At 37.5% G+C, this 15,039-nt stretch overlaps 1 protein-coding gene across 1 annotated transcript in view; it reads right to left on the bottom strand.

Moving 5' to 3' along the window:
- The window catches only part of NVL (nuclear VCP like), a 43,478-nt gene that overhangs the window by 17,835 nt on the left and 10,604 nt on the right, over positions 1-15,039 (bottom strand). The window contains exons 11-18 of the mRNA XM_068407735.1: positions 14,233-14,350; positions 13,617-13,761; positions 9,780-10,050; positions 7,283-7,501; positions 6,543-6,647; positions 5,689-5,751; positions 4,178-4,297; positions 2,250-2,349 (exon numbers count right to left, since the gene is read on the bottom strand). Coding sequence (XP_068263836.1) covers positions 2,250-2,349; positions 4,178-4,297; positions 5,689-5,751; positions 6,543-6,647; positions 7,283-7,501; positions 9,780-10,050; positions 13,617-13,761; positions 14,233-14,350 — 1,141 coding nt within the window. The remainder of the gene's footprint in view (positions 1-2,249; positions 2,350-4,177; positions 4,298-5,688; positions 5,752-6,542; positions 6,648-7,282; positions 7,502-9,779; positions 10,051-13,616; positions 13,762-14,232; positions 14,351-15,039) is intronic.

Here is a 15,039-nt window from a genome sequence, read left to right as displayed (position 1 = left end):
GTAATACACCACTGAGTTCATGCCTTACAAATTTCCCAGCTTCCCTCAAATATTAGTTCAACCCTCATTACTCAAGGAAGTTTTGTAATTTTAACTATTTCAGGGTAGTAGAACAGTACATCTACCACTGCAGCTGAACAAGGCAACAGTGACTTTAAAAAAAAAAAAAAAAAAAAAAAAAAACCCCAAACCGTTACAGAGGTACTTTGTACCAACATAATGGTAAAACTGCATCCAGTGATGGATTAACAACTGCACAGATGTCTATTTCATATATGCATGAAAATGAGACCCATAAGCAAGTAGAATTAGTGTAAATCTAAATCCAGCAAAGCTGGGAATTAGGACAAACCTGTCACACACAAGTATTCATATCTTGAAATTAACATCTGAGCAACATTTACTCTAAACTGGCCCTTGTAAAGCTACTAAGCTACTTGCACTCAGCTGCCTCCACAAGGAGTCATTAGCTCAGAACAGTGCCACGTACACACACTGGCCCTAAAAACATTTGCCCCATGTACACCTGTGGTACACCTGAGGTGGCACTGCAAGATGTCAAGCTGCATGTTTCCTCAACCTCAGAAGTGTTGGAATTCACACCTCAAGCTACCAGGGATAATGATGTTTACTGTCATCAGCAATTAGATATGAAGCCCTTGATAAACACTAATCAACAAGGCTGCTAGCATACTTGCACTAGCATAACTAATTTAGCAAGAGATCTCTTTCCTAAGGCAACTTGGTGACACTAGTACTAACACCCTTGGTACATCCAACTGTATCTATATATAGATGTGCTACATTGTATAACCTTATTCTCTTTTCTACATTGGATTAGAGAGGTCAGAATCAGCAAGCTCAATGCCAGGAAAACTTACCACTTTAAATCAAAGAATTTCTACAAGCAGATATAGACTTAAGCATCTACTACTCATACTTCACCATGTAGAAGGCTTGATAGTCTGTCATGGTGCAAAGAATTCAAAAGACAGGAAAATTTTCCTCAAAAATCTTTGAATTTTTTGACTGTTGGAAAAAAACAAAAACACCTCATAGTTGCCTATTTTAGGTGATTTCAGACCAAGTTTTCCTCAATCTACAGGACCCAAGCAATCTGTCGAGTATTTTAACTTTCTCATCTTCCAATTTATATCCAAAGTAGCTATGCTACTATTTTTCCCTGTTAAGCCATTTCTCATCAGAATTCTACATCTTGTCCTTACTTAATACATACAGGTATGAAACAACTAACTGTGTCGTCTTGTTACCAGTAATTCACCAAATACATGCTCTAGGTGCAAAGGTTCTTTCAAAAATTCTGGTACCTACACCAGTATGGTTTTACTAAGATAGACTAGTAACCCTGTATTTAATTTCAGTTGCAATATTCAGAAAAATGCTCATAACCAAGGAAGTGCAACATCTTCATGCATATGTTTCTTTCAATAGTGACAACAAATTCCTTTACTTCTAACTCTCATCATCTAGATTGAGTTCAAATTCAGGAAGAGACAAGTTTCTTGCTATGTATAAAACACAGGACTTCTCCATAATACAAAAAAAAGAGGCAGAAAGTTCATTGCAAAACACATGATGTTTTTAAAGTAGATGTCACTGTTTAGCTTATTAACTAAGAAAATGCTGCAGGAATTGCAAAAGCTACCAAAAATTGAAGAGCCAGCAAGGGAACACAGACAGCTGTCAGTATCAAAGCTTGACAGAACATGAAGGAACAGCGGAATAACTTCAGGCTGAGGGAACAGAGTTCGGAACATGAAGCCCAGGAAGCAAGAGATAAGAAATAGAAAAATGATTTAACATGAGACAGATGCCTCAAGGCAAAAAAAAAAATTAAAAATAGCAAAAACCTATAAGGTTGCTTTGGATAGAAAATCAATGCAAGCAGCAAAAAATATAAAATTTATGGTTTAGTTCTCTTTTGTTCTTTTACGTTCCAAGGAGGCAATCCAAAGCCCAATTAAGTCAAAGGTCTTTTAAAGCATTTTACAGCAATGATATCAGGTGCTAATTAAAACACATTTTAAAGAGGTTGCTTCCTCTCACACTGTCACAAGAATGTGGAACAGATTAATTGATCAGAAAAGGTTTGGATTTGAGCAGACACTGTAATTTTAAGTACAGAACAAGGTTAGTTATAGAATCCAAACATGTAAGAACACATGATTTCATTAGAAGAGAACCAAGGACGTCTGTTTTCTCTTATTTATGATTTTTTGGGTCCTTACCTGGCCTGTTTGTGGCAGCCATAATGAAAACTTGCTGACGATTCTCCAGACCATCCATCTCTGTGAGTAACTGGTTAACTACTCGGACACTGGCTCCTGACTTGAAAAGGAGAAATTTGTCAATAAAATTGAAGAAATGGTGGGAATGTGAATATTTCAAAGTAAAAGAAACAAAAGATCTACTAGCTCATCACCCTCAAATACTATTCAAAGAAAAAGTTTCTTTTTCGCACTTTTAATGTAGTTGCATTCTGGATTTCTACTATAATAATCTCAGCTTGTTTCCACCCCAAATTCATGCTACCTATATACCCACCACACATTTTAACATGTGGCAAACTTTTTCTTTCCCATTAAAAATGACAGACTCACTTGAAGAAATACATATAGATATTTATACTAATCATTCTCCCATCTATCTCAACAAGAACACCCAAAACTTCTCAATATACAAATTTTGGAAAAAAAAAAAAAAGTTCTCCGAATATTTAATCCTCTGAAACAATACTTTCAGTAGCTGACCTACTCAGAGTTAAATGTTAACTACACAGCACTGACATCCTATAACCAAACTCAATAGCTTAACCTGAATTTCATTCTAGAGTTGGGGAGACAGAGAGAGAAAGCACAGGAACTGGAGAAGAGGAGTTCAATTATGCAGTAAAACTGCTTGATGATTTTGAAGAATGTTATTCTAAGTGTTACTGTTTTATTATAAACATACAAAAATATAAATCTACCTATGGATAATTAGAATATATGGTGAAAATGCACATAGGTCTCAAAAAGCCAGTGGAAACACCAAACACCCCTGAGTTTCAATTATGAATCCCAAGGATTGTCACCAGTATCACAGCCTGAGTAATACTGTCTGGACAGGAGACTCATGACTGTACCTCTACATGATTAAAGGAGGCTATGAAGAGCAGGGGTGGGCTTCTAGGCACCAAGTTGCTGCCTGCTCCTGCTGCCACAGAAGTGCAATATAGTTAGGCCTAAGCACACTTGTTCCCCCTCCTTGGCTACCATCTACGCCTGCTGTGGTACCTAGTACTGGACACCTTCTTTTATGGCTCTGTGGGAACCATCACCTCAGGACATTCAAGAAGTTAAGTCTGAACTTTTCAGCTTGGCTATCTTTCATAGGAGGTGAAGTATGCAAATTCAGAAGACAAGGTATGATTCAGAAACAGTTGATGAAACTTCTTCTCTCCTACAAACTGGAACTACAGTCTGTCTGTTAAAGTCATTGATGGCAATATCTGAACAGCACTGTACTCAACTTGTCTGTTGAGAAAAAGCATCTTTTCTTTCAGCCATCAGCATATATACACCAGTACAGCATCATAAAACAGATGCACTTCCTCTGCATGAAAAACAGAGCAGCTTTCGTTTCAACACACTAACAGTTTGCACTAAGAAAATCATCCCCCTCAAAAGCAGAAGTTAATTCTAGGTGTAGGTAGTTTCTATTCCATAACAAAAAATCAAGACAGAGAAAACCTCACAGGTGGAATAGCTCTGAAGTCTAACGCATTCTACGTATGCTCCAGCTTCAAATATTTTCATGAACGAGTTCACGTTGTTCAAACAATACATACTTCAGGCAAGCATTACAGTTGCATGTAGGTATCAGGATTTGGCCATAAATTAAACATGATATTAAACTGCACTCCATCTTTTCCTATGGCTCTACAAAGCCAAGTTGGTGGATATATACACATTCTCTGGATTTATTTTCTATACATGCATAGATACTAAAAATAGTATTAAGCTTTATAAAATCTGACCAACATATTTTTCATCAAATATGAGAAAGCCTATGGGATTGTTTTTCTTGAGAGATACTGAACATAGTTCTGTTGCTAGCAACACAAAAGCTGCAACTGAGACAATTTACTTATGGAGATATTTTAAGACAGACTCACTTCACGGTCAGATCTCCGAGGGCACAAAGCATCAACTTCATCAAAAAATATAACACAAGGGGCTGAATTCCTGGCACGCTGGAATACCTGACGTACAGCACGTTCACTTTCACCAACATACTAAAACAAATGACAAATCACAGTGAAACAATGTAAGACATGAAGATCTTGCTTGAAAAAAAAATACTCACAGTTTTAAACACTATTTTAGGTGCTTTGGAAGGGAAAAGTGCAACCTGATAACCAGTTTACTTATGATAACAGTCTGTTATAACTATTTCCTTTACCAGTCAAGATTTACATGGGAAGTAGTTGTCACTAGCTCACTTTTGACAGTCTGCAGTACATTCAGAGTTTAATAGAATTCCTACTTTCTGGGGAATAAATCTAACTTGCCATCATTCTGATGATGAGAATTAACAAATACAATCTTCATTAAGGACCCTTTTATTCTTCAACTGTTCATAAACTAACCCAATAAGCAATTTGAACACAATGAACATCTGAAGTTCATATAGTCATTGCCTGAAGACAGGGGGGTTGGCAGTAGGGAACTGAAAAGTAAGCCAGAATTTCACTTTGAATGGCAAATTGCAGGGGCAGGGGTTGCCAAGTTGTAAATGCAAACACTTCATTTCTTCCATGCAAACATGTTTTGATACAATTTATGTCTTAACACAGTCTCTGAATCACAGCCAGAGATTTTCTCTTTACTTCACAAGGAAGTAGGGCTCCTCATTAACTTAAGAATTATATTACCTGCCTGTATTAGTACTTGAAGGACAGACTAAAAAAAAAAATGTTTGGGAAAAGAATAATCAAATCCAATATTTTGGTTTTAGCTCCCACATTATTGATAAACAGGTAACTACCATGGTCTTCTGAGATGTGGGCTGCAGATGTCTTGCTCAGTTCAACACACTCTCTTAACTCTAAAAGGGACTGAAGTTATATCACAACATTTCGAAGTCCAGTGCTTCAAAAACTCAGACTACAGCACTTGCATCTGTTAACATTTAAAATCTTTAAAAATCACTTTGATCAACTAAAAAAACACATTACTTTCCAAGGTTTCAAACCTCCATTAAGAAGCAAAAATCACTGGCAAAACACATTTCCAAACTTGAAAGCTGAAAATTTTATTTTGCTTAGTGAAAGCTGCTGATTTGCAGTGACTGTTCACCAATTGTTCTCACTGTAGATCTGAATTTTTGTTCTTTCTCTGGATCCACATAAAAGCAATGATGCATGGAGTTGGTCATTTAGAAATCCTACTGCAGTCAACAAGGCTCCATCTGCCAGGTAATTTAAACCACGACAAATACTTAAACTACTCAGACAGCTTTCTCCTTTTCACATGAAAAACTTCACTGCTAAAAACTTTAAGCAGAGGTTAAATGAGGCAACTTCAGTTGCACCAGTATCAGTTGTGTAATTATCAGGAATTTTGCTTGCCCCACGCTTTGGACAAGAATTCCATAAATAACAAAAGCACAATGATTAGTGCATACCATATTTAGCAGTTCAGGACCTTTCACAGATATGAAGTTCAGTCCAGACTCATTTGCCACAGCCTATCAAAAAGGGAAAGACATGTATATATAAAATACACATTTTTCATGTTTTCTTTTGTTCTGTCCGTGGAGCGATAAACAAACTTAAGGGAAGGAACATAGTTATCAATTGTTTGTAGAATATAGAAAACAGTACCAAGTATAATTACATGCAATTAAGGGGTGGGGAATTTAGCAAGGTGTTCTCTCTCTTTAATGAGGCAGTGTTCCAGATTCAAACCCCACACCCCTCCCCCATATTAGCAGAAGAACTCTCAATAATTGGTGTGAGTTAAAGAGATATTCAACTACATAAGAGCATTTGAAGACAAAGGTGAGTGACAATCTGGAAACTTGCATGATAATCTGCATTTACACGGGGAAGCCATAAGGACTGAAATGCTTGAGGAAAAGGAAAACAAAAGTATTTTCAGTAAGGCAAATATAATAAATAAAAATATAGAACTATAATAGAGTATAGACTACTTCCAAATACATAATTTAGCTACAGTGAAATATTCCAAAGAAGTGTTTATCTAATAGAGTTTCTTCCCATCTTTGCTACTTTCTTCTTAACCAACTTCATTCCTTCAAGTCTTGCAGTAATTCCCTCTTAATTCAAGCAAAATTGTAACTTTATGACAAGAAAAATCACGTAACTTCAGCACAGAGGCCCAAATTTACTTTTCTGATGAGAAGTGGTACAAAAGCCCAACTTCTGGCAGTATCATGCAGACTCAGTCATTCCTACAAAAACATCCACTTCAAGAAGATTCTCCAGTATTTTAAAACACATTTAGAAAATGTATTACCTTAGCTAACAGTGTTTTGCCACACCCAGGAGGCCCTGCAAGCAGGACACCAGCTGGAGTAGTCAGGCCCAGAGCTTTAAACTGCTCTGGGTTTCGCACAGGTGCCTATAAAATAAATTATCATAGTTATCTGTGACAAAAAGCTAACATGAAACTTTTTATTTCAGTTACAGTTGGATGAAAAATTATTCATAAGCAAGTTCTTTATTCCAATTCTTTACAGGCTAAAAGAATGAACAGTCGATCAGCATCTTACTATCTTGCACTGATAAGTACCCCAAAATAGGAGAAATATCATTATCAGGGGCAAAGAATTTATTTCCCTAACTTCTTATCTTAAGGTTAAGTATCCCTCTAACTGGCAGCGAGACTGCTAACCTTCCAGCTACGCAGTCTCCAATTCTTTGTGTGGCAGTTGTCGTAACTAAAGTTATTGGTACAAAACATTTAGAATACTTAAGATTCAGCAATAAAGAACACACGGAAAACTGAAAGCATGAATACAATAAGTTAAATGTTAAATACACGCACCAGACTTGTTACAAATTTGAAAGCAAATTATAGAAGTCTGACTATTTTCAATGAAGTTTAAAATGCAAAATTTCTAGTTTGTAGCATGTTAGAACTCACAGGCAGCACAGTATACATTAAATAAAATATTAAAAACCAAACAAGCATAGTTTTGTTTCCTGCATGGGGGAAGCAGAAAAAAAATCTTTGAAAGTAAGGTTAAGACATACCAATATCGCCATAGTCAGCTCTTCCCGAACATCCTCCAGGGCACCGATATCTGCCCATGTCACATCAGGAATTGTGACAAAGCCTTCTCTCTTGGCAGAGGGTTGCACTGATGACAGTGCAACAATAAAATCATTCATCTCAATGCACAGCTTCTGCAGCTGCTCCTCAGGCAAGGGGTCTTGCTTCTTCAGCAAATCCAAAAGTCTCTGCAATTCATCCTTAGGGTACATGGAAAGGGAGAGAAAAAGATTATGCACTGGATTAGATTTTAAGAACCAATTTTTTAAGGGCTTTTTCAAAGCAATACTTTCTTCAACTGTAATATTAATCACTATAAAACAAATTATTATGTACAATACACAAAAAACACGTAGAATAACATTAAAAATTAACATTAATGATAACAATGTTCCAGGAAAGCACTATGTGCATTTAACACTTGTGAAAGCACCAAGCCGACAGGCTACAATCTTGATTTAGGTGCTATAGAAACAAAGCTAGCACATGTATTTAGTCTTCAAATTCTTCCTACACTTTCTCCCATGCTGATTAGGCGAAAGTTCTTTCCATGCTGAAATTTCCAAAATATGTATTAATTATATGTATTAATTCTGTTTTTAAAAAGAAATTGCTCTCAGAAGAAAGTGAACAACTCTGCTGAACAGCACAATTTCAGCAGTTTGCAGAATATTCAGTTACATACAAATATACATAAAAAGCACTTCCTCAGGCTGATTAGACCTGGTTTTGTAACCAGGCCCTGCTAAAGTTTGGGCAAACAGAATAGAGATACAGGGTAATGCTTTTCAACATGCTCCCATCTTGCAGACCACAGCGCCCCAGGCAGGTACATTCCAGTTTCCCCAATAAGGCACTGATTGGGGAAACTCTGAGAAAATACTTGATGAAAGAACTTTATACCTTCGCAACATAAGCACATCCCAGTTCTAATAGAGAAAGGCAGCATCTAAGCAAATTGATACTGCACCACAAGTAAAACTATACCAGGATTTTCGTTACAAGAGAGAGGGAGACAAAAAAAAATTGCAAAAACTCAACTGTTAAGTTTCCACATTTTTCCTTCAGCAGCATATGGGAAAAGTATCACTTCCTATTTGTTGCAACTAAGATAGCTCTACAACTGACCACAAAGAAATAGAAATGTTTATAGTGCCTGATATGCCTTTTAAGCCCTTTCTCCTCTTCTTCACAGAACCATTAACAGAAACTCTGAAATAGCAGAGATCACTGGGTTTGTTTACTCGAATTGTGTGAATTATTTTTAAAGGTTTTGTGTGTTTATTTTTCCATTATAAACATAATACAACAGTTTTAATGACAATACCCTGTATTAGACTATGTCAACCTCCTGCCAGCTATCAAAACACGGCTCTGTTAGGATTAGACTTCCTCATCCTCAATAACCCCTTTGATCATGGTGATGTTGACAAAAGCTACAATGACCTGCCCTCCCTGCTTTCTTTTGGCTATATCAGGCCCCAGGAAACACTGGGAGGTAGGCAGTACGATTATGTTACTCTAATACAAAGCCTTACTACAGCTTTTTACACTGTTTTTTGTTAATTACGGTAACAGTTTTCTTTGACAAGTCTTTCTAAAACCAGAATCTGAGTACACTGTGAATTTAAAGCCACTTTGGTTTACTTCTCCAGACAAATCTTTAGGCAGACTACACATAATGAAGGCACATACACACTCCAGATTTTGAGAAGTAGGGCCAAGATATAAAGACGTTCTGGTTCACTGACCACAGCATGTTACTTGGGCCACAGAATAATTCTGGCACTGGAAATGCTATTTTCTGCCACAGAGTTCCAGCTGTACTGCACATCACCAGATACCTTCTCTGCAGCTCAAGTCACATTGCTAACCCAACTTTTCTGCTGGATAGATGCCTCTTCCTCAAACTTGCTATAGGTACTAGACACATGCGATTTACCCCAAGTAACCACATAGCTGAAGGGAAAATGTAGACTGCATAAATACTTCCAGACTTTGGCTAACTGTAACTATACCAGGTCAGGGAAGAGCCCCAGGCATCATCATAGATATTTCACTGAGGGCACAGCAGCCAGCTTGGTAAAAGTTCAGTGCAAGTCTGATATTCTTACAATTCTCTTACAGTTGATATACTTTTGAAGAGAGACATAGCCACTATTTTAATCTCTGGTCTGCTAGAAAACAAAACAAAAAACCACAAACAACAACAATGAAAAACCCAAGGCAAAACCCACACCTTGTATATAACATTAACACCATTTTTTTAGAAGGTGTGGGTTTTGGAAGCCACTTATTCAGACTCATTATATGGGTCATTGGGAGTTAAGCTTCTGGCTTAGGAGCTGCTATTTCTAAATCTAAATGTAATATTACATTGGCCATAGACGTTTAAGGATTTATGAGCAATGACTTTCACAACTATAAAATGACTCAATTCTTAAGATATTAGAGGCACACGCTTCAAGGAACAAATACCTTAGGAGGAAGTTCTAGTTGTTTGGTATCCTCTTCCACTAAGATGTCTGTTCCTATTCCCATGCTTTCTTCGGCTGCGTTTCCTCCAGCATGTGCGTGTTTCCTTTTCTGCTGCTCAGATTTTATCAGGACTCTGTTCACTGTGCACATAGCTGCCTCACGACAAAGTGCCATCAGATCAGCACCTACATAACCCGGAGTCAGCCGTGCTAAATGATGAAATTCAAAGGACTCCGGGAGCTTAAGTTTTCGACACAAAGTCCGAAGAATTCTAATCAAGTAGGGAGAAAAAGAACAAAATAAAGATGAACCTGTGGCTTTTTTTTATTTTCATATGAAAACAAACAGCATTGATTTAAGGTCTCTTTCAGTCCACATGAACTGACGTAGTACAGTGGGAACACTTTTCACTCAACTAGGAAGTACCTGACACTGAAACCCACAAAACTATGCTATATATTTCCTTTCAGTTATTAAGTGAAAACCAACAGCATCAACCAGGCAACGTCAATCAGTGGATAAAAGCTAGTTTTGGTGAATCTAAGTATTATAGATTCTTTAAACCTTAGTTTATGATTTAAGACTGACAGAGTAGATCTCAGAGTGTACCACAGAGACGCGCACAAGTTATCCATTGAGATGTTTTACCTTGTATTCCTAACAACCTTAGTCTGTATTGTCTGTTCCATCCCACTTCTATTTATTTATTGAAGAACATCCACAACAAACTATTCTGCAAGGAGCAAATGAAATCAGTCTGTGTGATGAGCTCTGTCTTTTAATCTTCAGCATCTTTCCCCTACCATTGTCAGTGGAATATAACTGCAGATACTTCCTGCATCCTCATTAAAATTTCCAATAGGCAACACACAGCTTATGTGTACACCTCATGTGTTACCTCATCCTCATTCAAAAGCTGAAGTTACACCTAACTATGCAGTTCCATCACTAATATAAAACAGCTCTATGTAACTGACAGTGAAGTGCTATGCTTCACACTTTTTTTTTTAATGGTAGTTTTTTCACTCTGTATCAAGGCTGAAGCTTTAAAAACCTCCTTAAAGGTCCACCAAGACTTCCTACTGTTCTTCTAAGCCAAAGACAACTGAAAACTACATGAATAGTCAAAAGCAAAGACAAAAGCCAATGTCACCACACAAATACTAGCATTGAACAACTCTGAGCAGAGGGATCAAATCAACTTGTTTTAAAGCAGCAAAACATCACTTCATTGGGAAAATATTTTTAAAAGGCAGCACAAACCAAAGAAGTGAAGATCATTAACACACTTTCTAGTTCCAACAAAAACTAGTTTAAATTATTTCCAGATCAAGTAATGTAACTACAGAAAAGTTATGAAAAGAACAAGTTATTAAACTATTCGAAACTCTGAAACTATAATACGTTTCATCTGTTTGCCTCCCCCACTAAGAAGTTCTATCATCTCTCATTTAAATCTTTATTAGTGATACTAGCTTGGTTCTCAACAATTTTTCAAGCTACCTGACAACAACTGTAGCTAATCAAGTGACTCAAAGTGTAAAAAGTTAAGAACTGTAAATGGCTCATCCCAAATCTGTGTCCTACATATGTTATTTTCATTCATGTTATTCACACATGCGCAAGAAAACACTGCAAGTAAAGCAAGACCTCCAGGTACACTTCCTCATCCTACTCCACCTGCCTAAGGCTGCAGAACCACAGCTAAGCAGTTCAAATCATGCCTTCAGCAAGACTGATCTATTAGGTTGCAAATCAGCACACTATAAAGACTTCTGTTTCTATATGACCCTTTTATTTTAAAAGAAGGAACAAAACCTCCCAACAAAAACCACCCCAAAACCAAAACAAAACAGAGAAGCAGTGGGGAGGGAATAATTTAAAAAAGAAAATAAAATCAACAGTTCCTGTAAGCCTACACCTCCAGGAACACAAATACAAACAATTGTACAAAACAGTAATATGAATGAACGTGACTACGCTCTAACTTTTGAACAATCCCTACATACTATGATGGCTTTCCCATTCACAACTCCTATCCTTTGAAAAAGTGCTACTTCTGGGAACATCATATTTTTAACATGAACTTAATAAATGTCATAGAATCAGAATGCTCATCAGTCAACTCTTCAGTTCCACCTCTAACCACTTGCATGTTTTCCCACAATGAAGAGGAACATAATTACTATAGGGCTGTATATCTGAAGGAAGAGGGAGGAAAAAAAAAGTGGAGGCATGGCCAGAAGGAGGAAAAAAAAAAGGGTGGAATAATGGCCAGTAGTGCTAACAACACAAAGTGAGCAATGTGGCAAGCAGAACAGTTTGCTTTTTCAACCTAATGTCCTGGTTTGGCCTAAACCAGGCCGATTTTCCTTTCAGTGATTTTTACTTTCAGCTAAGTCTCCTCTAAGTAACTGCACTTTCTGAAACTAACTGCATGTTTTTGCGGACAGTGTCTGCTTCCAGGACTGATAACGCTCGAAGTTTGTAGTTATCACTGAGGCACCGGTAGGGATGTTGTGCAGAAAGGCTCTTGCTGTACTTGTTCTTGAGAGAAACCAAGGTCACTGCTGAATTCCTCACTGCTTACGAGTGAAGAGCCGAAGGGGGGTCGCAGCTGCAGGGGGGAGCGGACAGGGCAGGTGACCCAAAATTGACCAACGAGGGTATTCCATCCCATACACGTCATTCTCAGTATAAAGCGGGGGGATCACGAGGGTCTCGCTCTCTTTCTGCTATGGCCAGTGTCCAAGGAGGACTCCGTCTGTTTTCCTGCTGCCCCTGATCCCGATCCGTGCGTTCCTGAATCCAGCTCTCGACCGTCGCTAGGCCCAGCCTGGGCCTTCCCGGAGCCTGCCCTGCAGTGCCGGTGGTGACGTGGCTGACTTCAGGGGAGCTCAATCTTGGTTTTGTATATATATTTGTATATATTTGATTATTTCTATTATTATTATTATACTTTTTTTTTCATTATTATAGTTTATTAAAACTGTTTTAATTTTCCAGCCCAGAAGTCTCTTTTCCCTTTCCCTTTCCCTCTGGGGGGAGGGGGGGGGGATAACAGAGGGCATCTGCCGCAGGTTTAATAGCCAGCCCAGCTTTAAACCGTGACACCTAGAAATAAGATTAGTTGAGCTAGAAGGAACTCATCCTTTAACCTTTCTTTCCTTCCCATAACAAGACAAGCCACAGCTGTTTTCACACTTCCCTTCCTGTGTTTTCTGCTGTTGTGGAAATGAGTAGCAGTTCCTTTTTAATTAAAAAAAGTAATTTTGTTTTTTTTTTTTTAAATCTAGTCTGATGGTCACAGATCTTTGGAGTAAAAAGGGCCAGTTATACAAAACAGGATGACTGCAGCTCAGCTTAAGCCTGGACTGGTGTATTTCCGTGAGGAATGGAATGGAAGAACCTAGGCCTGTTGCTTAAGGTATGTGCTTGAGAGAACTAACAAATGGGCTATACTTAATTTACGTTCCTAATTTAATAGTTGCATAGGGAGCACCAAAGACAGATTGTTAACTTCCTGAACAACAGAAAAGATAAATTTAATTCCATCATCTATACTGTTTCTATACTTGAAAACCCATTAACAAAATGCTAAAAGCAGATTTGCACACAAGAAAGGAAACCACCCCAAACGTAGACACAGCTACCAAGACAAAGAGTAGATGCACACTTAATGTCTTCTGCACTTTTCAGTGTGTGGTGATCCATAGGTGCGTAGAGGCACAAATAGAACTAAAGACAATAAAGTATTTTTCCTTAATTTGTATGTTAACTTACACATTATTTCTTTATTAATTAATCAAAAAGAAGCTTAAACTTTATAACACATACTTTTCTCTTGCTGCTTCATCTGGGATCCCTAAACAAATTTCTCGATCAAATCTCCCAGCTCGCCTCAGTGCAGGGTCCAGTGAGTCAGGTCTGTTAGTTGCTCCAATAACAAGGACCTGTGTAGTGGCAGCCACGTTATTCAAGTCTAAAGGAAGGAAGGAAGTAAGTTAGTACTCATACTCACTGTCTCAGCTTTGTTCTGATATATATGTGACTCTGTTTCTGCAGCACACAATAATACTCAGAACAGCAGAGATAAATTATCCAACATACTAAACTGCTGTTCATCCTTATTTCTACTACCTAGAATTTGAATTTTGCACAATCAAGCACAAACAAGCATTTCAAATGACATTTAACACATTTTCCCATTATATTTGTTTATACAACAGACAGGCTTAAATAATGCTGTACAGACCACTGTGAAAATAATGTAGTAACATCCCCTCAAATTTATTAGAATCTTCCCACCACCCCCAGGTAAACTGTGCCAAAATACAAAAAGTTACTACCACTATCTCCACTAAAGCAACCACAAGTCACTACTGAAGGAAAGCAAGACAGCGACCCTGCTAATTAGAAAGTTTAGCTTAGTACAGATGATCCTGAAACTGACCATCCATGCAAGTTAGGAACTGAGCAACAATTCTCCGCTCCATGTCCTTCGATGCAACTTCTCTTTTTGGGGTGATTGCATCAATCTCATCAATGAAAAGGACACATGGTGCACTGGACTAGGAACAAGAAACATTAATAATGATAAAATTACACTTACATAGTGTATTACGAGAGAGAAAATTTTTTTTCAATTTTCTGTTCTATAATTATTACTCTGAGTCTGCTGCACAATCGACCCATCCCAGAACAATTCTGTTGTTCTTATTGACTATCTGGAGAACCACCAGACCATGAAACTGTGCTGAACTGAGGCTATGAAATAATTAAGGCATGAGATTCAAAATGTCTCTATATATTTTTTAAAATTTACATGTACCTCTATGTTGCTTTATGTTTTCCATAAATATTCCATTGTGTCTGCTTACTTGCTAAAGTCCAAAAAAGAAAATCAGACAAGAAAGGTCTGATTTGTTTTTTTGTTTGTTTTGTTAGTGACATTAGAGCTGTGGAATTTCAAGAGCTGGTATTACTGACACACATAATAGAACAAAAGGAGCAGTAGGTGGTCATGAAAAATGAACTGCCAACTTCAAGATTACTACAGAGTCTGACCATGTTCAAAGAGTAAAAATGAACAACTCCTACAAGTATTCTAAAATTCCGTGTACTTCATGTTCATAAAGAGCCAACACTAGCATAGAATAATAACTACTGCAACTAATAGAAAGGAATAGTGTTTAACTGACATAAGATTATTAATATTCTCAAAAAGCACTAGTAGTGCAAAGGAATAGTCAAGGGAGAC

This window comes from Nyctibius grandis, chromosome 1 (assembly GCF_013368605.1).
Source record: "Nyctibius grandis isolate bNycGra1 chromosome 1, bNycGra1.pri, whole genome shotgun sequence".
Classification (NCBI taxonomy): domain Eukaryota; kingdom Metazoa; phylum Chordata; class Aves; order Nyctibiiformes; family Nyctibiidae; genus Nyctibius; species Nyctibius grandis.
The sequence above is the reverse complement of the archived record's forward strand: the minus strand, read 5'-3'. Positions and strand labels throughout refer to the sequence as shown.